Raw genomic sequence first — 25,928 nt, forward strand, 5'->3', positions numbered from 1 at the left:
AGGCAGGGACGCTTCCTGCACTTGGCTGCTGCTGCTGCTGCCTGCTGGAACACAGGGGGCACGTCTCTCTAAGCTCCGGCCATTTGCCACGACACTATACCCGCGCCGTATTTCCTCCTCTCCACTGACGACTTCTTTCATTATGCTGTGCTGTTGTGCCGTCATCGCCGCGCTTGGGCTTTTGGGCGTGAATCAGCGCGCGTGCCTTTTCCCGCACCCGCGCGAGGCTGCATGGAGCGCTGCATGGTTCTTTGTGCGTTGTGCGTGTAGTATATATTCTCGTGTGTCCGTTGCGTTTGGTTTCGTTTCTAACGTAACTGCGCGCGCGACTTGACCCATGCCCTCAGAATTTCCATACGACTCCTAACGCGATGGTATAGTTGAGGTTGGGATTCGTGACCATCCGGATAAAGGCACGAAGCACCTCCGTGACCTAAAGATAACACTGACCACCGAACCCACCTTCTCCGTAGAAGCGGGTGTCGTTTGGCGGCTGCTTGGCGTATGAGGAGTAACTTGCGGCACTATCTACTAAACGCATATGCGACAACTTATTTCTTGAAGAAGGCGTTCTCATTAATTTCATGCTGCGGAGAGTATGGGCTCCTGTGCACCATCCTCGAATCCCTGCCCTCGAGCTGTAGGCAGCGCTGTTTCGTAACCGTCCTGCACGAGTGCATAAAATGCCACATTTGGCTCCATGCCAATCGATAATATGTGAATATCGTTCGCTTAATTGATGTTGTCGTGCGAGGAAACGCGGGGGAAACGAAAAGGTGCGTTTGCGCCGCTGGCTTAAAAAACGATTTCGTTATGGAAAGAAGACAGGGCATTCAAATGACTGGAGAGGGGCGTTGCTGGGGTTGGGGAAGAGGGCTTCTGCCGTGAGGACACGAAAGGGAAAATAATGAAACGCTGGCGTCTAACTTCGTTAGTTATTGTGGCCCGCTGTGGTGATGTCGCTTTCTCAAATGGTGCGTCGGACCGTGGCCAATAGCGACGTTGCTAAAGAAATGCGACGAGGAAAACGTTAAGTGCTGTACAAAACACGCAAAAGAAGGGTTTGTTGTCAAGGACGACTCAAGGCGACGCAGGCATGCGGATTTATATAACATAAATGCGGCTTATATTTCTCAAGGATACTGTTTACCGCCTTCTCTCGGGTTGGGGCTTGAAATGCGTGTGATGGCGAAACTCTTTCATCGCTGAGATTGGATATAGAAAAAGTGTGATTACATTTTACCAGGAATGTTTCTCATTATTTCTACTTTTAGCCCAGGGCAGCAATTTAACCAGAGCTGCACGTGAGCATGGCCAGCTGTAGCCTGCAAGCAATACCCAACTACGTCCTTGATTGCCGTGTTTTAGCGCTTGGCATCTGCCGGAGAGGATAGGGTCATTAAAGTCTCTCTTTGCTGGAGAGGATATATCCAAATTTTCCTTTAGTGGTTGTAACAAAACCGCAGTAGTTCTCGTAAGTAGGCGACAGATTAAGGAACATACGATTATACTGCGGCTTTCGCGCCTTCATTTAGCAAAGGCGCTGAAGAAATCTCGCGCATACAGCACGACTGGCAGCCATAAGCCTTCTTCGCTAAGGCGTTCAGTTATGTCCAGACTGGCGCACGCACCAGGCAAATGTGCGACGGTTCGTGCATTTGTCTCGCCACTAAGTTGTCGCGGAGTTTACCCTTGCAAAGATTAATTGGCGCTTCCACATCTCGTTCATAAGGCTGAAAGTAAAAAAAGAAAAGTTGGGAAGTGAAAATAAAGAGGGAGACGTAGCTTGTCAGACACATAACAGAGTGCATCCACTAGGGCAGTCGCCACTGTACGAAGACGTTGCTGGGGGCTCATGTCTCGTGGTGTCCCTCCTGTGTGCGCAGGTACGCGGCGTGGACGTGGGCGTGGAGGCTCGGCACGCCTTCCGGAGCAAGCAGTTTCGCAAGACCCAGCGCTGCGATCTCTGCCAGCAGCCGCTCAGGGACCAGGGGGCCTCCTGCAGAGGTGAGTGTTGCTCGCTCATCGCATTTACGGACTGGGCTGGCCTGCGCTTATACACTCAACAGCTGCTTAGCCCAAAAGAGACGGTGTCGCAAACTATAAAGCACTCTTTCTTTCTTTCTTTCTTTCTTTCTTTCTTTCTTTCTTTCTTTCTTTCTTTCTTTCTTTCTTTCTTTCTTTCTTTCTTTCTTTCTTTCTTTCTTTCTTTCTTTCTTTCTTTCTTTCTTTCTTTCTTTCTTTCTTTCGTTCTTTCTTTCTTTCTTTCTTTCTTTCTTTTTCTTTCTACCTTTCTTTCTTTTTCTTTCTTTCTTTCTTTCTTTCTTTCTTTCTTTCTCTCTTTCTTACTTCCTTTCTTTCTTTCTCTTTATTTCTCCTTCCTTCCTTCCTTCCTTCCTTCCTTCCTTCCTTCCTTCCTTCCTTCCTTCCTTCCTTCCTTCCTTCCTTCCTTCCTTCCTTCCTTCCTTCCTTCAACTCGATGTAAGGCCACACATATTTGCAAGACGCTCTAATAAAACTGCCTTTCTCTATAACGCCGATCTTCACTTCCCACGACAAAATATATACGACTCAGCTCACATTAAAGGCAACAAAACAAAGAAAAAGCAGTTCCTCTCCATGTGAAAACACTGTCACCGGCTACTTTGAAATCGCACTTATTTCGCATTCTTGCTTTAACGGACGTCCTTCAGCTAATACAGATATATTTCTTGTGTGAGCCAGAGGCACTTGTGTGTTTGTGTTGGTTGCTAACAGGACGGCGCCTGCCATTATTTTCATGGTATCAAACGCTGATGCGCAAAGACCTGAACTCGCAGATGCTGAGCGTGAGGGTGGGTCAAGAGTCTAAACAAGTTTTGCCACATGCTGAAGCAGCCAGCACTGCATTTTATGCAATTTTCAAGTAATCTAGGAGCTGAGACATCACGCATAATGGCGCTGCAGTCGCGGAGAAGATTTGCGGGAAAGACTCCGCCTAGATTACGCGATTTCTTCGTTTCACCTCGGTAGCTAGATGCGCTGGCTAACATACGTTATCGTAAAACAAATGGTTTGTGGTTTTGTGGGGTTTAACGTCCCAAAGCGACTAAGGCTATGAGAGACGCCGTAGTGAAGGGCTTCGGAAATTGCGACCACCTGGGGTTCTTTAACGTGCACTGACATCGCACAGTACACGGGCCTCTAGAATTTCTCCTCCAAAGAAATTCTAGCCGCCGCGGCCAGGATCGAACCCGCGTCTTTTGGGTCAGCAGCCGAGCACCATAGCCACTGAGCCACCGCGGCGGCCTTGTAAAACAAATGACAAGGCGAAATAAATACTCTAGAGTCGCTTGAACAGTGAACATGGACTCATCTTCAGTGAAGTTGTGACGATCTCACTGTTGTGCGGGGAAAATTTTTACAGAGGGAGCTAGCAGCTCACAGCAAAGCGTGACAACCTGACATTGACAAGTTCAATGGCCCACAAAATTAAAGCGTCTAATAAACTGCATCTATGTCCTGCAGTGGAGAAAGCGTTCGCATTATGTAATCCGCGGGTACAGAAAGGTACATCCGTAGGAATGAAAGCGTGAGGTGCGTGCATTACACGCATGCCTCTCTTTGTTTTTGTTTGTTTATTTTTCGCGGTAAATTGTGAGAAGCTTGCGCTCATTCATGTGCGCGGCCTCATTCAGAACCTCAAAGTTTGCTTGCCGAAAGGACGAAGTGCGCTTGTGTCTACCAGCCAAGTTATCTGGCTGTAGCTGTATAGGAGACTACTGGGGGGGGGGGGGGCTCGACAGTGCATCACGTGACCCCGGCCGGCTCTCCGTTTCATCGGCAGCCGTTTGAGGAACTCCGTATCCTCACACGCGGTAGCACGCGGTTCAGGCGGTAGCACGTGGGGCACTATACATGCTCAAGGCGTGCGGAAGCCGAGCCCTGGCGGTTTGAAAATAGGCGCCGGGTGGCGGCGGACCAGGCGCTGGCGCGGCTGTCTATTCTGGGTGTGCGTGGTGGCGCACTGCATGCGCGGTGGCGGCAGGGTGGCCTGAAGAGGTCGAGCAGCTGGGCCCACTCGGAGACGCCGCCGCGGTGTACGCGCCTCCGCGACAGCCGCGACGTCGCCTCCCGGTTGGCCTTCCTCCCGCTTGCGGGCGCACGGCAGCCCTTTTTTGCCGCGAGGTCACGGTTTCGACTCCGAGCCACATTTGAACGCGCGCCATGCGTCTACAACGTGCGTGTCTGTGCGCGGCGAAGAATCCCGGGTGGTTCGAATTGATCCCGTGGCCCGACGACACGGCCTCTGTACACTCGTGATTTCGTATTAAGATGCGCCGCAGCGCTATGAGAGGCCTTTAGAGTAGGGTGACCCTGTCGGTTAGGGGCGTAGGTGTTAGCGAGGCCCCAGTGAGCAGGCACAGGTCAGTAACCGGAGGGAGAGGCGTTACTGTCCTGCGCCTGTGCAGTGGCGCATCCGTGCGCTGAGTGGGAGTAAGAGTGACCGAGGAGCGAAGGCAAATTGCATCATGGTGCAGCAGAACGCATTTAGCTCGATTGTTTGCGGCATCAAGGGGTTTGGACTCATTTACAAGTGCTCACGGTGGCGTAGCAAACCTTCTTTGGTTCGCCACCGTGACCCTATAGCATGCATCTCATTGCGCTCAGCTTTGCATAGGCGGCAGCGTAACTTGGCTCAGAAAGCCCTCACGTCTGGACCGATGTAGAAATCCCGCCGTAACGAAGCGGATAACAACGTCGTACATCGCTGTGCGAAATAGCGCGAATTAAAAAAGAAAAGAAAACGATCAAGGCGCTTTCTTGCACGTAGTAGTAACGGTAAAAAGCGGGAGACTCTCTGGTGCCACTGATGGTTAGGCGTGCATCCTTGAACCGGTTCCAAGTCTCGCGAGTGGAGTCCCCTCGCGCTTAGGCGTCCTCACTTGAACCGCTCGCACGTTGCGCCTGCCAAACTAGCTGGTCGAGGGAGAGGGGACTGTTTTCGCGGTCACGAGACTAATTTCGCTACTTTCACCGCTTGTCCGCTTTAATTTTTCTGTTCTTGGCATCATCGACCGGAAGCGATTCTCACAGTAGCAGAAAAGTGCCTCGTCAACAAGCTCTGTTTCGTTTTTTGGCGGCTCCTTGTTTTGCTTTGCAAAGCGGCGCAGTTTCCTTTCGCGCATGTCACGGTCAAGCTTAAGTTATGGACTCATGTTTTTTTTTTATTATCCTTTAGTTTTTTTTATGAATTGTAATGAAGGTCTGCGTGACTCGGAGTGTACAGCGGGGGGTGGGGTGTCGTATCAGCAGAACAGCCAAGCAGACGACGCTGCTTCTGGAAAGCGCTCTCTGAGCATCCGCAGACTCTCGTCTGTTTCGGTTTGATTGATGAGTGTTTAACGTTCCAAAGCGACTCAGGCTATGAGGGGCGCCGTAGTGAAGGGCTTCGGAAATTTCGACCACCTGGGGTTCTTAAACGTGCACTGACATCGCACGGGCCTCTAGAATTTCGCCTCCATCTCGTCTGTTTCACGACTGCTATTCTGCATGAACCGCTGAACGACCGTCGTGTGGGCTCTTCCGTGAGATTACAAAAAAAAAAAAATGGAGAACTGTACAATAGACAGAAAAGAAAATTACTCTAACTCGGTCACTTGTTTCTTGTCCCAGCCTGCGCGCGACACTACGCGAATGTTTGAGACTCCACCTTAGCGGAACGCCTCCCACGACCACCATTGCAAGTCTTGTCAGCTTCAGGCTGAGTTACGGCAGAGTTGAAAAATGTGCGCTGACAGAGTGGCGGAATATTTTTTGCTAACGTAAAGAAGACAAAGGTGTGTGCTTGTTGTGAGTTTCGTCTCTTTACCTTGTTCACATCCGCCTTGAGAAATGAACAACGACGCGCACACCGCAGCGACACGGTGGAAAGAACGCGGTCGCGCCGCGCTTTCTGTCTTTTCTTAGCCGCGCCAAAGCGGCAAGGCGTTGACCCTAGGCTTGTGTGCCGTTTTTTTTCTTCCTTTCTTTCTGCAGCCTGCAAATACTGCTGCCACCTCCACTGCGAGCCTAAGGTGAGAATGGATGCCCAGCTCTCGACCTTTCCTCACTGCTATGCGCACTTTTTCTGTCTGCCTCGTTGTTGTCACTGTTTTAGGTTCTTTCCTGGTGCCTCGAGGAGAAGTTTTCCCAAACGCGTAGCTTTGAAGCGCGCACTTTTGCTGCTGCTGTTGCTGCGGGCAGCGGAATTTGCGAGACTTTTTTGCCCGTCTTACATTCATGGTCCGTATACTGCGTGGCCGTGTGTTGCCTGTTGCGGACGTGGTCGCTTAACGACACCCCTCTCAAGGATGCCTTCACCCTTCCCCTCTATCTTTTTTTTAATTCTTTGTCTGTTGTAAGCGCCGTCGGCACTCGAGGTGTTGCCGTGGGCGGAACAGTACGGGCCGCACTGAGTGTGCGTGCGTGCGTGCGCGCGCGCGCGCGCGTGTGTGTGTGTGTGTGTGTGTGTGTGTGTGTGTGTGTGTGTGTGTGTGTGTGTGTGTGTGTGTGTGTGTGTGTGTGTGTGTGTGTGTGTGTGTGTGTGTGTGTGTGTGTGTGTGTGTGTGTGTGTGTGTGTGTGTGTGTGTGTGTGTGTGTGTGTGTGTGTGTGTGTGTGTGTGTGTGTGTGTGTGTGTGTGTGTGTGTGTGTGTGTGTGTGTGTTTTCATGTTCATGCGCGCGTGCGCGGGTCTGATGGGGCGAGATTTCGCATGGTACATTTGAGTGCTAATATTATCCAGACTGGAGCAACAAGCGATGATGTTTAATTTCTGACGAATGGTATCGCAATTTATTTCATTCTTCCAGCGAGATTTGACAGTGAACATACGGTTTTCCGATCCTATGGTTACGAATTGGAGCATCAGCATTTGACTTCTAGGCAGTCTACCGGTGATTGTTTGCGTGTGTATTTTAGAGGCAAGGATAACGAGTGTATAAAAAATGGTACTTGTGTAGAGAAAGTAATAGTTTAGTGGCGGTTTCGACGCGTGGTACAAGATGGATAGCATTTTAATCCCTTAGCTGATGTAATCGTCCTTGGTTACCTCAGACGTCGGTGACGAATCAGGTTACTTCGCACATTTGAAATATTTTACTTTGGTTATTGTAGTGCCTTACCTTAGCTTGCGCTGGTTAACATTTCTCTCTGACCTGACGTTGCCGCTTTATTACTTTTGGAGGCTTCTGATATCAGCTAACGGCAGTGTTCTTGCTTGTGAGGACGAATTCGCTTATGCTTGCGTCGGGAAATCGTATGACACAGACTTGCACGATGATCGTTTTTACGGAATGCGCCTGGTGCTTTTCCACGAATAAACAATTATTGCGCAAAAGTGCCCACGAAGAACGTTCGGGTTCGTTAACGAGGTACTTCGCCGGTGCTTTCGCTATTTTAGCCGCGTCCGTCAAACGCGCAGGCCGTTGTCTCCCCGTTAGCGCCCAAGTCTTCGCTCCTGCGACACGAAGCGCGACAAATTTCGATGTCGACGGTGGCAGCCCTTCACGCGTCTCAGCCCTTTCCTTTCTTGTCCTGTTCTCCCCCCTTGCCTCTTTTCGCGGCTTCGCTGGTTTTATATTCCTTTTATTTGTTTCTTATGTATCTTTATCCGATGTGAAGAAAATGAAGGTGGCGCAAAGCGGCAGGTTGGCTTTTCTAAGACGCCCGCTGCCACCGGAGTGCGTTTCGTGTTCTGGATTTGACAGAAGTGCTATAATTAGAGCCACGACAGGAAGCGACTGGAGCATCGGAAGTGTGATGATTGAACCCGGAAACGGGAGACGAACGTTTTTGGAGCTGGACGGAACAGCCGGTCCTCGTTATTGCTTCGCGGGCCAAAACACTGTATGAAAAAAAAAAAAAAAAAACTGCCCAAGGTTTTGAATGCGGTGAGGGGTTAAAAATACTATTCTTACTCAGTCACTTTGGACGAGGTGTTGTTCGTTATCCTTCAAATTGCTGTGCTGAAATTTCTTTGTGTTGCGTTGCGGTGTATTCTGTTACCTCATGTTTTAACATTCTGCAGTGACTTTCGAAGAGTAGTTAGACATCGTTATGCCGAACTCACGAAGAGAACAGAAGAGTTCGATGTCGCCCTAAGTTTGATGTAACCGGAATATGAACATCTTGGTGGATGAATTTGTTTCGCAGTTTTATAATTCCCAAGGATTAGTGGGCAAAATAGTTGGTGATCTTTCTCCTCTCATTTACCGTATTCCCATGAAGCTCCTGTCAGTGACATTGAAGAACTCGGTATAGTCCTGCTGTTTCACTTGCCTTGCAATAGCTCTGAGTTTATTACAAGTAAGAAAACAAAAACTAGCCTGCCGGAGCCCGTATTTATAGACTCGCCCACTTTGTTCTTCGTTAACGGACTGTTCATTAGTTTTATTGTTGCTTTTAAGAAGCGAAGTGCTTTTAGTGAGAGAGAAATGCGGTTTGTCTCTTTTTGGCCCGTCAGGTTCCTGTTTACTCTCGAGTAATGAGGCGTCGCCCGGCCTAAGTGCTTATTGTGCAAACAGGAAATAATGTGTTCGTGACGGACGTCATCAAGCACGTGCTTTCTTTACTTGATTCCTTCACCGGAACTCAACACCCAGCAGAGTGAGCAAGCGCCTCGTGTTTGCGCCGTGAAGGATAGCGCTTGTTTATGCCTGATATAGCACCAGCATCGGCTGGAGGCAAGCTATAATGTTCCGAGAATTAGTTCTCGGAGAGTTAAACTTAAAATTCAGGTAACACACGAATACATATTGACTTTTGATTTTCTCTGTGGTATACGTTCCGATAAGATCACGGAATTAGTTGCCTCGTTTCTTTATTCCTTACTTTCTACTCCATATAACGAACTCAGAGAACGAAAGGGATAATGTTACTGTGTTCTGCCGAAGCAAGACAGTGTGGCGGCTATGCGAGCTATTGCGTGCTGACCGGCCTGTATCGTGGAGTGACTGTGGGCCCTATATAAAGAGTCTGCAAAAAAACACCGGACACTCACTTGAAATCATGCACAGGCAAAGGCTGGAAGACCGGTAAACAATGGGCTATGGCTGTTTTGCCCTTGTTCTCAAACTCGGTAATCTTAGGATTCGTTCGGGTGGTGACCTGCTTTGAATGAGGCGACAGAACCTTTGAATTGAATTAGCGGCACGACGCGCGCGCCCTTCGCTCCTCGTTCTGCACGTGCTGGCCTTACACTGTCCGGAGAGCTCCGCAACTCCGGAACCAGAGCATTCACGCCGCGACGCACACTCACACGCAGAGAAACGCGGCCCCTCGGAGCCGTCCTGTAAAAGGGACCGCCTTGTCCCCGTCCCTGGCAAGCCTTTCGCTTCATCTTTCGGGCTTACTCCCCCGCGTACGTTTGTGCGCCTCATTCGGGGCGGCGCCTTGTTCTTTGCTGTTCTCTCGCTTACGACTCGCTTTCTTTTTTTCCGTGGCCTAGACGTTCTTCAAAAACGCCTCAACCCTCCTCCCTCGAGATTTCCCTTGACGACCGAGAACCCCGCGTTTTTATTTCGGGCGCCGCAGGCTCCGCTGTGTGAGACACGGATGGAACTCGAGGAAGTGGCGCAAGACGGAGAGGGGGAAAGCGCTGCTCTCTCTCTCTCTCTCTCTCGCCCACTGGGGCCAGAACGCACGGTCGAAGCTCTGGCCTCTTTCCCACCGTGAGGAGGTGAAAGAGAAGGAGGCGAAGGCGTGCTGCCCTTAGCTGTCGGACGGGGAGATGAACACCTTTGGACGCCAAGTCATCTTGGAGTTTTTATCCTGCTTTGCGTGCTTTCTCTTTTTTCCTCCCTCCTCTCTCGGTAGGTCTCCTCCTCTACTCCCCTACATAGCGGAAGACCGCCTTATATACGTTCCCGGGATCACAGCGTCGTGCCAGTGTTTGGAAGACTCGCGTCGGCCCTGTTTCCTTCCCTTTCATGTACAGGCCTCGTATCCTTCCCTTTAGGCCTTCTGTTTCCATTTTTTCACAACACACACGCACATTGACTTTCACGTCGCCCGTTTCTTTCCGCTCCACTGACAGAGCATTCCAAACATTCGATCACTGGGTTATAAACTCCCACCAAGTTTATACCAAATCTGACAGCTCGTCAACCCAGCGAGGAGAAAAAGAACGAACGAAAAGACGCCGCGCGAACACCTCTTCAACCCCCGCAACAGCGTCGTTGCTTCCTCACCCTCCTACACTTAACATTCCCTCCGCCTCGACAACCTTCATATCCCCTTCGTCACCTCCCCGTTTTGCGGGATCACAGTGCCGCGCCTGTGTGTTGGCCGCCGCGGCGGGACTTTTGTGCCGTTTGTCTGTCTGTGTCTTCGCTCTATTTCTCTCGCGCCCGTCTCTCCCCGCCCTCACGCCAATCCCTTTCGGCTTCTCTACTCCGACCGAAGAGTGCCGGGCGTCACCTTTTCTTTCTTCTTTTTCCTGTGTTCTTGCTTCTCTGCACAGCTTTGTTTCTCTCTTTCTCTCTATCTCTCTCTGCTTCCTTCGTTAGTTCTTTCTTTCCTCCCCATTTTGCGTTTGGCTGGCTCTCTCTCTCTTCCCCACCGGCGGCACAGCAGCTCTCTGTATTTTTAACCTTTTCGGCGAGGGCCGCCCCTGCGAGCCGGGGTTCCGGGCCCGAGCAGCCCCGGTCTCTCTCCTCGGGTGCCTCGTGCGGCTGCTGCGCTAGATTCGTGCGCTGCCCGAAGCGGCCCGACTCGGTGGCGGTGCGCGGCGCACACACGGATGCTCAAGTTCGCCGTGAGCGGGAGGCAGGGCTCGCCGACGTCTCGGGTGAGCTGTCGCTTTCGCTCGGTTCTCTCCTAGTGGCGAGCCGGTGTTTCCTACCACTTCTTCATTTGTGTGCCGTCACCGCGTACAGTGCTTGACCGACTCAGACGCAGTGTCCTCGCTTCACCGCCGGCGCTGGACAGGAATGTTCGACTGGATGTTCGGTGGAATGTTCGACCGAACGTATAGATGAACGGCTAGGATACGCGGTGGTACCAAGTGTTGGGAGCTGTAAGCGTAGACAGCGCATGTTCTTTGTCCAAAGTAAGGGGCCTAAGAGTTTTGCCTCTAAACGGTGCAGTGGGGTTCTTGTAGCATCCATAGAAGCCCTAGCTTGCAGAGGGGTGAGGAGGAGAGTTCCTTTCCCCTTCAAGAGGCTTGAAACGCTCGCGATGCACAACGAGCTACGCGACTTATCGGATGAGAAAACCCTTTGGTTTCTTTAGTTTTGACAAAACTTGCACGTAGACTTCGTGCATGCCCCGTCTTCCTATAAGTTTCTATAGCTTGGCGCGGAGCGGATCAATATTTAGTCGCTGCTGAAGTTACTTTAGGGGCGTGTCCATGGGCCACCTAAAAAGTTAGTGGAAATGCTCCGGTCCCACTGAGTTCGGCATGTTTTTTGTGATCACTTCGATGATGGAAGCATTCATGAACGCTGAGGCAAGCGAGGTTTTTACGTTGCTCATATCTTGTCTGCCTGAAGACAGGATGATCATTCTGTTTGTTCACTGTATTACTTCTCTCCCGCCAGAAGACGTCTTGGGGAAAGTCAGCCTCAGGGCGGGAAATATGCCCGCTGTAAAGCCGGTGACTTAACATATGTGCATTGATAACCGCGGGCTTATGTTCTCTGTTCTATATTAGCTGAGAGGAGCGCTCGCAGAAAAAAAATAAAGCGAAACCAGATAGAAGAAACCTGTTTTATCGCTGCCGTATGCTAGGCGAGGGAAACGAAATTGGAGCACGAAAACCGCGATCGCCGCGGATAGGTATTACTCAGATCGATTGTGTGAAGCTGCTTTGGTCAGCAGTGACAGGATTTCCCTGCATTCGTAGGACTGAACACATAGAAGTCAGGTGTTTGAAGCTCACGCCGATCGGGTACTCATTCAGGCCTTTTGCTGCCTTATTTTCTTGGATGTTCATTGGTCACTTATTCTATAGTTTTTGTGGTTTGTGGATTGTCCTTGCTCGTTATAGAGTGAAAATTTTGACTTTAGATCAGCAGAATACCCTGGAGGTACCAAGTTGCGCAGTGTTGCGAACTACATTAACACATATGTACACGTTTTGCATATATACATGCACGCGCGCGCGAGTCGGTAACATTTAGCACCGCGGTCTGCAACAACTTAAAAAACAGGGACAGTATGCCCCTGCACACAAAGACTAGGGATAGAATTGCACAGCACACTCGCAAGCAAAGGACGTTGCATCCGATGGCGGGAATACTTCCGATTAGTCGTCTGCAAAAAGCAATAAAGCAATTAATGCGGCACGACCACCCAATTTAATGCGCGTGTGTTACTTCAGGTTTTGTACAGGCTAGGGTGCTTGCACTTGTTTTGAATTCCGTATTTATGAATGAGAAGAATAAGCGCTCATTTCTGACGCGAGGTAAAGATGTTTATCACATTTAAAGTTTTGAACTGAGCTATTGATTGTATGAATTCCACTTGCGTGTTCTGGTGTACGAAATTTGCTTAAAACATGTATGCGTGGTGTTTCCAAGTGTTCATAGGATCTGAGCGAAAGAGTGAATTCCACGTTGAGCTGCGCAGTCACGCCCACTCTATTAGCATTATGCAAATTCCAGGAACGTAGCCAATTTTCGCGTTGCGTGATTAAAAGCCCCATCGCACCGGCCCGTGCCTAAACGTCGTCGATAAAAGCCCACGAGCAGTTCCGTTTCCCATCTCGGTACTTAACTCACCTTTTAGCATATATAAAGACTGTCACCAGCAGCTTTCGTACCGGCGTTCTTCGATGCGCACAGTTCAGAGACTCCTAAGTGCTGTAGAAAATAACACCGTATATTAACCAAAAATATTTTTAGTGCACTGCCTAGATAGAGTTTGTTAAAGAATTTATGCCTGGGTTTCCAAATGTATGCCACTTCGCAATCGTTCGTCAGTGACTATATCCTCTGCAGCTGCATCACTGTTGCTTGCTGCTACGGACGGCGTGGTGTCACAAGCGACTTGTGCGTTGGTAGCTCGAGAATGCGCAATGTTTTGCGATTTGTTTCAGAAAGCTACTCGAAGGAATTGTAGCAGAATTGCCTCCAGCAGTCCGTGTTGTTAGTGGCTGGTAACAGTGAGCGACAGAGGCCTTAAATGCGGAGGGGTCCCTATCGACGCGGTGGCGACGAAATGAGACTCCGAAATGCAAGCCGACTTCAGTAATCTGTACTAAAACAAGAAGTTGCGGTGGTGCTGATTTAATGCAGGTGATTATCGCCTGTGTGCGTTTGAAGTAAAGTATGTCGTTTGAAGTGCGAGGGGACCAGTATGGCTATGAGAATTTTGTGCTGGACCTATTCTGGGAGACGAGAGGTAGCCGCATGATTTGTTTCGTTCGTTCATTGATTGCATAACCACACGATATAGGCGCTACGGTAGAAATGCAGGAAAAGTGCGTCTTTTCGGCGGTGACCGACTCAAGTCGCTGACAGCCTGCCGTCAACGCTCCTAAAAAAATGAATGAATGAATGAATGAATGAATGAATGAATGAATGAATGAATGAATGAATGAATGAATGAATGAATGAATGAATGAATGAAATTCGCGTCAGCCATATGCTACCACCAGCGATCAAGCGCGACCTGTGAGCGCGCGTTCACTGCTGTGAATTCAGAGCGCGCATCGGCGCACTGCGTTATCCTTGGCGCGACGACCTCGACACGTCCGCGAGGCCTGTATCAAACGACTGAGCTGCGGCTCACCCGCACACTTCCATTCGTCACGCGCGCGAAACGTCAGCCGTCTCCGTCACCCGCGCCGCGGCGATCAGCTCACTCGCTGACTGGGTCATTGCTTCTGCCTGAAGCTCCAGGAACACGTCCGAACGTCCTCTGCTGTTTCGCCCTCCGCCGTCCCTCTCCCTCGTTCTCTGTTTCTGTCTCTTCTTTCGGCATTTCCACGCTCTCGATGGGAAGCTTTTACTTCCTGTATGTGTGTTGATTGCTTCCGGTTCCCCCTCGTCGGCGTCGCCTCTGATGTGCGCTGTCAGTGGTTCTCCTCAGCACTCCCCCCCTCCCTTCCCCACACACACCAGAACGATGGAGGGTCGCGGTGTCGTGTGTCACTCCGTGTCACACGACGGGGGACTGCTCTGAATTCCGTGAGCGTACTACGTGCCGAAGGGGAGAGGGGAAAGACCTTGCGTTCTGTCGTTAACAGTATTCTTTTGCAGTCAGGTTTTTGCTTTCCGCTTTTCCCCCGCGACCAGCCTGCAAGAGTCGCTTGTTGGAGCATACCGCGTCGTTTTCGACGTGGCGTACGCGGCTGGAGTGGTAGCCTTTCTTTCCGTTTTGTCTGTCGTTCAAGAATATCGGACGCTTTTTGACCGGGCCACTAATTAAGCCGTTTAATCATCCGTATGGAAGCACTGAGACCAGAGGGGCTCATGCCTTCCGTTTCGAATTTGGCGTTCGACGCTGCCACAGCTGACGTGCCTGCTCGCATTGCCATCAATGAATAGTAGGGAACTGAAAAGTCGGCTGAATTGGATCGATCAATAGCTGAATGCCTGACTATGAATTGACGAAGCCAATTTCGTTTTGACAAGCTCTTTGAGGCTATAGGAACGACGCGACAGGATTGTTGGACCTTGCCCATCCCGTTATAGTATATACGAAACGTGCACAACACATTGCCCTGACCGAAGCGTATGCAGTGCGCTGTGTACGGTGTTCACCCTGGCTTTGCGATCGTATATTCGGGCGGCATTATTATTCTTTCTGTGCTGGTATCCTATATGCCAATACGGCACGGTCAAGTGGGGCTGCCCATTACCACGCTGTCAGTTAATCTCATTGACCTCAAAAAGAAGCATCCCGCCTGGCGTCTCAAGCCTGGCCGTTGCGTGGCGAGGGGCCAGAGGTTTCGAGTTACTGGGCCGCGTTCCCGTATACAGGTCCATCAACAGAACATCATCTCACGGCGTCTGCGGCTGAGAGACGCCCAGTTGTTGAGTGCGTAACCGCTTGAGTCAGCGTGTTACGCCGTGCTTGGAGTCCTTGAGCGCTATGCTGTATTCACGACGCCTGCGAGCCTCTATTTTAGGTGGCGCAGGCACGGCCTGTTGGTTTTGGCAAGTGCGGCCTTTGGGCTTCGTCGAGCGGTTTTTGTTTGAGTGGCCCCCGTTGTTTTTCTTCGGTTTGAACTCGGTGATCTGCGATCGCGAAGCGGCTCGCGCAAGATGTATTTAAGGGCTGTGCTTGTCGTTCGAAACGCGGAGTTCCAAAACAATCGCTCGAACCACGAACGCTTTTATCTTTTGTGTGCAGCCTGTACATTTTATGTGCGTGGATATTCTACAGAGAGATCAAGTACCCACCCCATGTGCTACGCAACACACGGATCGTTTGGGCTTGTTTCTAGAAGAAAATCCCAATCGGTGCATAGTAGTCTGCTCATAACACTGAGGTTTCGGTTTTTATCCTGAGTTTTGTCTTGGATACCAACGAAACGTAAAACACTCACCTGTTCGGTCACATTTCTGCAGGACGACGTCGAATATGAGCAGGACCAACGCTTACTGCGTGTGCGGGATTGGGGGCGGATGACTAGCTCGACACCTTGTCATTTATTTATATTTTTTTCTCCCAATGTTTATGAGCTGCCCCGGGACCCCGTCGCGCGATATAGAAACTGAACTGAACGTAACCAAGCAAAATGTGTCGGTTATTTTAGTTGCCCCCACGGCCTTTCAACCTTGGGCGGTTTTTATTTGGTTCAACCGGAGAAATCGTCTCATCATGAGGAGTTGACACGTTGATGGCTCAGCCGTAAATAACGCCTTCACGTCTCTTTCAGTGACAGAGTGACCTGAACGAGGCTGAAGGAGAGTAAAGTGGCTCTTTTTTGCTTCATCGGTCTGAAGATAAGCAAACAGATTGCGGAGCAAAACATCTCGGGAGCGGCCCACGTCCGCTGTGTTGCTGCTTCGGACTGCGCTGGCACTGCGCCCGGGCGGCCCGATATCGTCGGTCACCGCCTCGATAGCTGCGCACTCGCGCTGCGTTTCCGCCGTCCGTCGCATGACCGGTGACAGGGGGCGCCTCTTTCGCGATTCAGGATGCACGTCCATTAGTGCCAGAAACTTCCCGGCTGCTAGAATCTCCGAGGCGTAGTTATCAAGGAGGATAGAAATGTGGTGGTGTCAGAAGGAATCGGCACAGGAAGAAAGTGGTATCCGGTGCTGTTTGTCCCACAGGCCTCATGGGAACGAACACTTAGTGTCCAGCAATGGCATACATACGTGGTTGATGTTGTGGAGAGGTGACTTTTTACTTTGTATGAAAGTAGGGTACTCTCGAGGTCACAAGGCATTGCGTATACAGGGTGGCTAGTTTTTGTAGCACAATCTCTCCTCCGTCCTTCAACAAATCTGCTGTTACCTGATCCTCACCAGCTGCTTTCCCTCTTTTTGCATTGCTCCTAACGCTTTCTTTACTTCCTCCTTCGTTACTGGCAGGATGTCCCATTGCTGTGCTCGACTGCCTCCCTCAGTAACTTGATGATTACATTCGCTACTGTATAGATTTGTGTAGAACTCTTCGGCTAATTCAACTATCTTATCCATATTGCTGATGACATTGCCCTGTTTGTCTTTTAGCGCATACATCTGGTTTTTACCTATGCCCAGTTTTCTCCTCACTGATTTTAGGCTACCTCCGTTCCTTAGAGCATGCTCGATTTTCTCCATGTTAAACTTTCTTATGTCGGCTACCTTGCGCTTATTTATTAACTTCGATAGCTCTGCTAGTTCTATCCTGTCTGTGGAGTTAGACGTCCTCATGCTTTGGCGTTTCTTAATCAGATCTTTAGTCTCCTGAGATAGCTTGCTGCTATCCTGTCGAACCATCCTACCACCTACTTCTGCGACACACTCTAACGATAGCTGTAAGATTATCATTCATTGTTTCAACGCTACGGTCGTCTTCTTCAGTTAAAGCGGAAAATCTGTTTTGCAGCGACATTCTGAATTCCTCTACCTTCCCTCTTAATGCTAACTCGTGAATAGCCTTTCGCTTCACCAGTTTCCTCCGTTCCCTCTTGAAATCTAAGCTAACACGAGACCTTACCATTCTGTGATCGCTACAACGGACCTTACCGAGGACCTCCACATCCTCTACGATGCCAGGGTGTGCACACAGTATGAAGTCCATTTCATTTTTAGACCAGAAGCTTGGAAGAACGCTAATATTATCTTAATTCATAAGAAAAAAGACGTCAAGGACTTGAAGAATTACAGACCAATCAGCTTATTGTCCGTTGCCTTCAAGGTATTTACTAAGGTAATCGCTAATAGAGTCAGGACAACCTTGGACTTTAGTCAGCCAAATGATCAGGCAGGCTTTCGTAAAGGATACTCGACAATAGACCACATTCACACTATCAATCAGGTGACAGAGAAATGCGCAGAATATAACCAACCCCTATATATAGCCGTCATTGATTACGAGAAAGCATTTGACTAAGTGGAAACCTCAGCTGTCATGCAGGCATTGCGGAATCAGGGTGTAGAAGAGTGTTATGTGAAAATATTGGAAGATATTTATAACGATTGCACAGCTACTATAGTCCTCCATAAACTCAGCAATAAAATTCCAATACGGAAAAGTGTCAGGCAGGGAGACACGATCTCGCCAATGCTCTTCACTGCCTGCTTACAGGAGGTATTCCGGGGACTGGAATGGGAACAGTTGGGGATAACAGTTAATGGAGAATACCTGAGTAATTTGCGATTCGCTGATGACATTGCCTTGCTAAGCCACTCAGGACAAGAACTGCAAAACATGATCAATCAGTTAGACAGGCAGAGCAGAACGGTGGGGCTAAGAATTAACGTACAGAAAACCAAAGTAATGTTCAACAGCCTAGCAAGGGAACAGCAGTTCGCAATTGGTAGCGAGGTGCTGGAAGTAGTAAGATAATATGTCTACTTAGGGCAGGTGGTGACCGCAGATCCGGATCATGAGAGGGAAATAACTAGAAGAATAATAATGGGGTGGAGCGCATATGGCAGGTTCTCTCAGATCATGAATGGTAGCTTACCAATATCCCTGAAGAGAAAAGTATACAACAGCTGTATCCTACCGGTACTCACCTATGGGGCAGAAACGTGGAGGCTAACAAAGAGGGTTCAGCTTAAGTTAAGAACAACGCAGCGAGCTATGGAAAGGAAAATGATATGTGTAACGTTAAGAGATCGGAAGAGGGCGGAGTGGGTGAGGGAACAAACGCGGGTTAATGACATCTTAGTTGAAATCAAGAGGAAGAAATGGGCTTGGGCAGGGCATGTAATGCGAAGGCAAGGTAACCGCTGGTCCTTAAGGGTAACGGAGTGGATTCCAAGAGAAAGCAAACGTAGCAGGGGGCGGCAGAAAGTTAGGTGGGCGGATGAGATTAAGAAGTTTGCGGGGATACAGTGGCGGCAACTGACAAAGGACAGGGTTAATTGGAGAGACATGGGAGAGGCCTTTGCCCTGCAGTGGGTGTAGTGAGGCTGATGATGATGATGATGATGATGATGATGAAAGTAGGGTGTTACCTTTCCTGTTGAGCTCGCCATGGACGGAGTGTGATTTATAAATTGCTCAGGAGCTGGCTGAGCAAAATTTTGACTCGTTGCCACAGCTGCTGATGCGAATGCGGAATTTGTCGGACGATGGCTGGAAGCCCCCCTGCAGGAACGCGAACTGGTGTGCGCCGTATAAATATGTGGTTGTATGCGAGTACAGCTAAGCGCGCTTTTCCATGTCAGTCTGCCGGAAAATATGCAGGCGCTTCACAATCATGAGCAGTAAATACGGTAACAGGCATTTAGACATGGGTATGCACCAGAAAATTGATTTGTGTGACTAGATTAATTATTAGTGAAGGACTGCAGGGGGGCACATCATGACTTGTCGCCGAGACGAAGACAAATCGCCTTGTTAAAATGCCGGATTCAGGCTTCCCTCCCTCTGCTTGTTCTGTTTCGTGCTTTCAACTGCATGGCCCCGTACACATCTCGAGTGCATGGCATTGACATCCGCCAGCCATTAGTTGTATGTAAAAAAAAAAGAAAGGAAAACTGTGGCTTTTCTTTTTAAAAGGGACGTCCATGCGCGTTGCGCGTTGCCGGACTGACTAATGAGTGGAAGGGCGTGCGAAAACGTGATATTACTTCTTCTCCTCCTTTAAGCTTTACGCACTGGACCCAGTCGCGAAATGGCGCAACTACACGCTCACTGTTTTCAGCGTTCAAGATAGCGGTTCTGCGCCTTGGGCACCCTGTAATTATAGGTACGAAGTTGTACGCACATTATGTTTGGCCTCCAGGGAAGCAGCGTATCAGTCGATCTCCCGGCATGTACTGCGTTGTAGCGAAGCGGCAGCAGGAGGTGCGAGAAAAGATGGTGATTCATTCCGACGTTTGACGTTTTAATCCTGCACTCGTGCGCTCCCCCTCCCTCGCGCAGCTGTCGAACATCGACCTGGCGACCATACGTCAACTCGTTGCAAATTTCATGTGACCTAATTGCTGCGCACGACTCGCGAAAAGCGGAGTAAGCCGATCGGTACGTGATTCCCATGGGCGCGCTTGTAACGTAAGTCTTTGCCGAAGGTAACCGGGCAACGGTGGTCCCTTTCTTAGCCGCGTAGCGAATCACTTACAGCAATTCTGTGTAAAGTAAGGTGAACCCTTGTCCTCACGTTCTGACACCTTTCGGTGTCTATGGGTGCCGTAAAGGCTCAGCTATATGGTTCAGAATCAAAAGCCTGCCGCTCGGTTACTTTTCGCAAAGGGGAGGGGGGGGGGGGGGGGTACGAGCGGAGCTTTCTCCGCTCTCATATGCGCGCGGCATCAGCGCGCCGCCTAAAAGGCGTTCCTGTACGCGACCAGCTAACTACTTGTTTATGCCTGTCAGCCTCTATACGACGGCAAAAGCGCGCTGGCTCGTGCAAAATGGGCCACCGCATTCATCACGCGCGACGCGATGGGTTCCCCCTTGGTGGTGGTGGCTCTACCTGTTCCCGCGCCAGGGCACCCGGGACGACAAAGCCTCGCGCTCGGCCGGTTGGCCGTATACGCCGCCCGCGTGCGGGCCAGCGCTATATATAACACGCCTGACTCCGACGTCGGCCCGGCGCGATAACGTGTCGTTGTGGCCACAGCTGGGCTATCTCACGAGGCGGGGATCCTGTTTTCTCAACACATTCCGACTAACTGCGCCTTCGACGGAATGAATGAGACGATGCGGACACGCTGTACGCCGTTGTTGGTATCGGTGGGCGAAATAGACGCCCGCTTGACCTGCGTCCACGACGTTGATTCTAATTTTTCTCTCGCCCTGAAGCACGGCTGCTGAGAGCTCGTGCTTGCTTGGCTTCACTTGCGCCATCTTTTGCGAAAAATCCGCATAGTTCTAGCTAGTGCGGGGCTTAATTATGCGTTATTGCAAGAGGAGAATGCCACAGCCAAGCCCTGAGAACCGTTCTCGCTTAGTTCGCAAAGCCTTTGCTAATTCCAAACATTGTGCATTCTCGCTAACATATTTTACTTGTTTCACTGTTAACTGCATGTGAGGCACTTCTTGCTCAATTTATTTTGACGTAACTCATGGTTGCATTTCCGTTTTGAATTATGTGCATTACTTTTTATTTAATTTTTAATTTTTGGAATGATGCCTCTTACCTCAAGCCCGGAAGTGTGCGCGTTTCTGTAGTTATGCTCTCCAGCCTTTTCAGTTAGCCCTGAGTGCACGCCACACCGGTACACTCGAGAGACCCGTACATAACAAATTACGTACGTGACTTGCTTATGCGCGTGCTTCGCTGCATTAAACTGCTTTGTATATCGAACAAATATAAACGTTTGCATGAAAAGCCACCTGCTAATCCACCGTTGCTTGTTTATTCTGCGCTTTTGAACGCGTTGTTCTAGTCGTATCTGTTTAACTTCAGTGCTTCTGTACTATCTACAAGGCAACCAGCACTAAACACAAATGACTATGAAGAGCATATCTACGGGAAAATACCGCTGTTCACAACACAAGACACTACGAATATTGGTATGTACCTTGCCCACGCACAAATTACGGTTTTCAAACTCTCAGGTATGTGTTGCCATCATTCCTTAATAGTAACGCTTTCACCAATCAATCCATTCTTTCCGTTTCATATAACGCTGTCAGAAATATGTTCTTACAAAAGAATGAATCATATCCAACTGTAAAATAAACAAAGTGTCCATGTGCTGTGATTAAACTATCATTTGCGTGTGTGTAACAGTACCGAGACTATTCTGGTGATCTGTTATGAAGATATTGTACATATTTGTTATTTCATGCATTCTCTTGTTATTGTTTTACTGCTGTCTGTCATCGCCGTGCCAAGCCGCCACGGGAGATGGGAGCTTTGTCAAGCCGCGTGTGCGGCTTTTTTTCCTTTCTCCTCAGCCATTGTATATGACTGAAATAAATGCACTGAACTGAACTGAACTGACTCATAGCTCAGGAAGCGCGATGAATCGAATTTAACTGTCCTATCTCGACGATTGTTATGATTTGGTCGTAGCATTCACGTGCCCGTGCTAATGAGTTGTACTATACCGGGTGTCCCAGCTAAATGTAACCAAACTTTAAAAAAGGCGAAGTGTTCTAGACCAGTGAAACCAACTGAGGATTGTTCATAGTCGCGTAGCCTAGTATTGAGTATTTTTTTCGCTCTTCAAAGTTAATTAATTAGTCAAGTTTAATTAGCTAACTTTTTAATTATTGGCTTTAGGAAGAAAGTGTCAATGGAAAAGTTCTAGATCATCTCGAAAAACCGGTAGTAGTGCTGTTTCCGTCAAGTTACGATTTACGTAGCTTCATTTATTGGCCTTAAAAGAAAGTTATCACGTGACCAGCTGCTCGCTCACTTCTCTGCCCCAATGTGCACCCAACATCGAGGAGAGGACTTCAGAAAAAAACGGATTTTATTCTTTAAGGCGCGTCTTGGGTCGTTGAAGTGGCACACTTGTCATGTGGAAGCTTTTTCTTATTTGCGGGTTACGTTTAAAGGCCAATAAAAAAACTACTTTACGTAAATATTACTTTGCTGCAAATGTCTCAGTAAGCTGTGTCTCAAAGCGAACTACAACTTTTCCATTGACACTTTGTTTCTCAAGTCAATAATTAAAAAGTTAGTTAATTAAGATTAATTAATTATTCAACCTTGAAGACGGAAAAAATACTGCAGACTAGGTCACGCGACTCTAAACAACTCTCATTTGGTTTCAGATGGCTAGGAGATCCCGTGTTTTTTAAAAGCTTGGTTACATTTAGCTGGGACACCTGGTATGTAATCATCGCTTCTGTTGAGCACACACTCGCTCAACTAAGCGCTCAAGAAGAAGGACTATCCATAAAGCAGGGCTTTATGCTGCTTTTTGTGTTTTATGCTTGCATTCTTTCAGAACCGAACGTGAATCATTGCCGCAGCCAGTAACCGTTGTCTTGCGTGAGTAAGATATAGGCCTTGTTTTGCCACTAAGCGGATGCGTGTGGAGAGTGAGTAACCTAGACTTGCGATTCACCGGCGTGACTAACTTGTCGTTATCGCAGTCTATCCTGGCTTCAGTACTTCCACGTTCAAGGCGAGCGCTCTGTATCCGGAAAGCGCGAGTTGCATCCGAGGAAGTCTGGTGCCGCAGTCTGTCCTGCTGCCGCTGACGAATTTTCTTGGCCTCAGAACTGAGCCACAGCTTCCTCGGCAGCCGTGGTCGAATAGATCGATTCAGCGCAGATGGCGGGCGAAATCTGCTGTACATCTGAATGTTACATGCTGAAGAAAAGATGATTAATCAATAAAGCTGTCTTTTTTTTCCTAGTTGATGCACGGTGTCTTCATTTTTATTTCTAATTGCTCCTTGGCCACTTGTCTTGTGACCATACCAGCCGCTTCCTGCTCTAATGTGGCCATGACGATACTGTTCGATTCGCACGCGAGTTGACCCCGGTGCTTTTGAAAGAATGCTGTACCTGAGCTGACTTTCTTCAAACGAGAGAAAAAGCATCTCGAAGGGAAGAGCTCATCGTTGCATACCCCCCCCCCCCCCCCTCCCGCCCTCCCGCATACGCCAAGAGCACAGTCAGTGTTCTGTTCTGTCGGCAATGCCATACTCGTTGACTCTAGGAACATATCCCTGTCCTGTATAGTGCTCAAACTGGGCCGCGTAAATTACTCCCCCCCCCCCCCACACACACACACACAAAAAAAAAAATCAAGAAATACGCGTTATATATTCGTAACTCTCCACGATTTCTTAAACTTTTGAAGCAGGTCAACACCCTTCCCAGTGAGCGAGAAGGGAGCTTTCGTTGTCGGTCGCGCAGCTGCGGCAGCATGAATCACGTGCTTTGTACGGGCTTTCCCTTTACCGCTTCGGCACGTTTATTGCTTTGACTCTGGCTCAGTGCGCGCCGCTCGGCGGCCGCAGGCGCCAAACGTGGCTGCGGAAACGTAAATCAAACGGTCGCCGAGTGTCCCTCATAAGGAGTAATTAATGTGGACTGCAGCAGGGGAATGCAGGGCCGCGCGCGTGACTTCTCACGGTCCATTAACCTGCAGCTAATTCCGGGAAGCGCGGCAGGCGCTGAGGACGTGCGAGGAGCGACTCGTCCCGTCGGTCGTGAACGTAACGAGCGCGTCTCCGTCGGCCCGGTCCTTCTCCGACCGCCCTCCACAAGTGGCCAACCCGACATGTATAGACTTGTCAGCTGTTACGCCGTTAATGTCGAATGTATATGGACGTCAGGTTGCCCGAAACGACTGGTTTAGTCACGGCGGTGCTCATTTTCTCACGAGCCGTCAAGCGTGTCTGGTCGACCAAACGCATCGACCCTGCTGTATACATATTAAGCCGGCACGGTTTAGTCGGAAGGACGTGCATCCCTGAGGAGCGCGGCAGCTCAAAGGGGATCCCGAAATGAATTCCGCGTCGTCCGGGCCGTCCTTCGTATGCGCACTCAGATAGACGCATTAACGTCACCTGTATACGCCCGCGGGTTGCTTGCCTGTGTAATGCACTACAGGCATGTCGTCGCCCGCTCGCCTTCCCCACGCTTGATGAACTGTCGTTGCTGCTGCAGGGTGTTCTAGTGTAAACTGGTGGCGTGTAATCACCTTCGCAGCGACGGAGAAGACCATTTTCTCGTAACGATCTTTCTCGAGTCAGCTTTCGCGGCATCGAGCTCCGCGCACATTCAAGGCTTCGACGTCGCGCGCCCCGAGCGTGGCCTCGGGCTGGTACGGCGCTGCCACTGTAGAGCCCTGTTTATCGCCTTTTGCAATTAAGTCCGCGAGCAGCGTTTAGAAGAATGCTGCCGAGCGTGGTCCCACACCAGCGCTCCACTGCGTCTCACGGTAATTGATTCTAGCGCGACCGGAGGGTCTGAGTGAGGCACGGCTGCGTATACCTGTGCTACGACTGGTTGATGGAAAGCGGACGCCGATTTAATCCTGCACGCAAGTTTGTTTTTTTTTTTAATTTTATAGCATATTAGCAGAGCGCAGTGCCGCGCGCGTGGTCACGTGGTCGAGGTGTCCATTACCGGAAAGCGCCTGCGGTGTGCGAATATGTGTACACAGTTCAGTTGTTAGTAACAACGCATGGGCGTGGAGTCGTTGCTTGAAAAATAACCTCGTGATAACCGCCGACGTTATAGGCGAATCTGGCGCATACCCTGAGAAAGCCTCCTAACACCGTGACCTCCGACTGCTGATCAACTGCGTTAGAGGCTTGCATGAACCTTAACCAATGTTTAGTTTCATCGCGTGTGCCTCTTGGTAGAGCGTTGTTACTAACACTTGCGAGATCTGTACTTTAAATGTTATGTGTAATGACAGCTAGGACGGGGACCATTGCTCGTGCATGCGCATACATAGGCTAAATTGTGCGCATACGTGTACGTGTGAAAGAATGGAAAGTTGTTGCTATCTTTCATTTAAGTTTGAAAAATCCACTTCTCAAATTTTGACAGCGTGGAGCTGAGGACATTTCAGCCTGCAACACTCTGAGAGTATTGTTGCAGTAAGTTACTTTTTTTTTTCATAGGCTTCGAATTAGGTTGTCTAGTGACCTGGAACACCTGGAATTGTCAGGAAAATTTTGTCTTCCTGGAAAAATCAGGGAATTGTCAGGAATACCATCAAGAAATTGGCCTAGTCGGGGAAAACAACCAACTAAAATTATTACGATTGTAACGCAACTGCATGCGACTGCCCAGCTTCTGGTCTGGTCACATCAGGGTGACATCATTTTGTTTCGAACGCGTGTAAGGAGTGACATCCTATCCACTTTAGCTGTCTTCTTTTTGCTGGCCACGGAGCGAGCACTGCATATACTCGTTGCCGCTCGGCTTTATTATTCGTAGTAGCGTTCAAAAGCATTTTCTACTGAATCAACTGGAACCAATAGCGTGCGGAATTTGTGCACTTTCGATTTTCTCAAGGAGTGCACCACGCTGCCCTACCGCGGGATCAAAGTCGTTCTGGAAAGCTTGCTTTCAGGCCGCGTCGATCCGAACGAGCCCATATTGCATGGTCCAGAGGCAAACCCGGTTGGGAGTATAAGTCGACGTACGCCGGCCGAACAACTGTGACGAAAACCAGGACGAGAAACTATAGCGGTAAAAAAGAGGAAGACTCGGAGAGACACGTTGTTCAGTGACTCCTTGCTCTATACCGGTGAGTTGTATCGGTCGCGGCTGGACGCACAGCGCGAGGAGGCAGTCATTAAGCCTCGGTCACATAAGAAACTGGTGAAAATTTAGTTGTGCAGAACCACTGCGACCCGACGATCCGCAATTGACTAGTGCGGCTGCGATAACTCACTTTGTTGGCACTTACAAAATTTGCCCTT

The 25,928-nt window shown here is 49.5% G+C and overlaps 1 protein-coding gene and 1 long non-coding RNA gene across 11 annotated transcripts in view; both read left to right on the forward strand.

The window, feature by feature from the left end:
- The window catches only part of by (focal adhesion protein tensin), a 260,886-nt gene that overhangs the window by 126,600 nt on the left and 108,358 nt on the right, over window positions 1–25,928 (forward strand). For 7 of the 10 annotated variants that reach the window (XM_089543734.1, XM_089543738.1, XM_089543736.1 and 4 more), the window contains 2 exons: window positions 1,887–2,007; window positions 6,019–6,056. In XM_089543734.1, coding sequence (XP_089399860.1) covers window positions 1,887–2,007; window positions 6,019–6,056 — 159 coding nt within the window. Of the gene's footprint in view, window positions 1–1,886; window positions 2,008–6,018; window positions 6,057–10,594; window positions 10,808–25,928 lie in introns of those variants that run through there. The other 3 variants (XM_089543745.1, XM_089543746.1, XM_089543743.1) reach the window with 2 other exon arrangements.
- LOC149341625 (uncharacterized) lies at window positions 18,292–22,894 on the forward strand. The gene is made up of 2 exons (XR_016282949.1): window positions 18,292–22,525; window positions 22,630–22,894. It is a non-coding gene; the product is annotated as an uncharacterized LOC149341625 (long non-coding RNA).

This window comes from Amblyomma mixtum, chromosome 5 (assembly GCF_055824585.1).
Source record: "Amblyomma mixtum isolate Tamu chromosome 5, ASM5582458v1, whole genome shotgun sequence".
Taxonomy (NCBI): Eukaryota; Metazoa; Arthropoda; class Arachnida; order Ixodida; family Ixodidae; genus Amblyomma; species Amblyomma mixtum.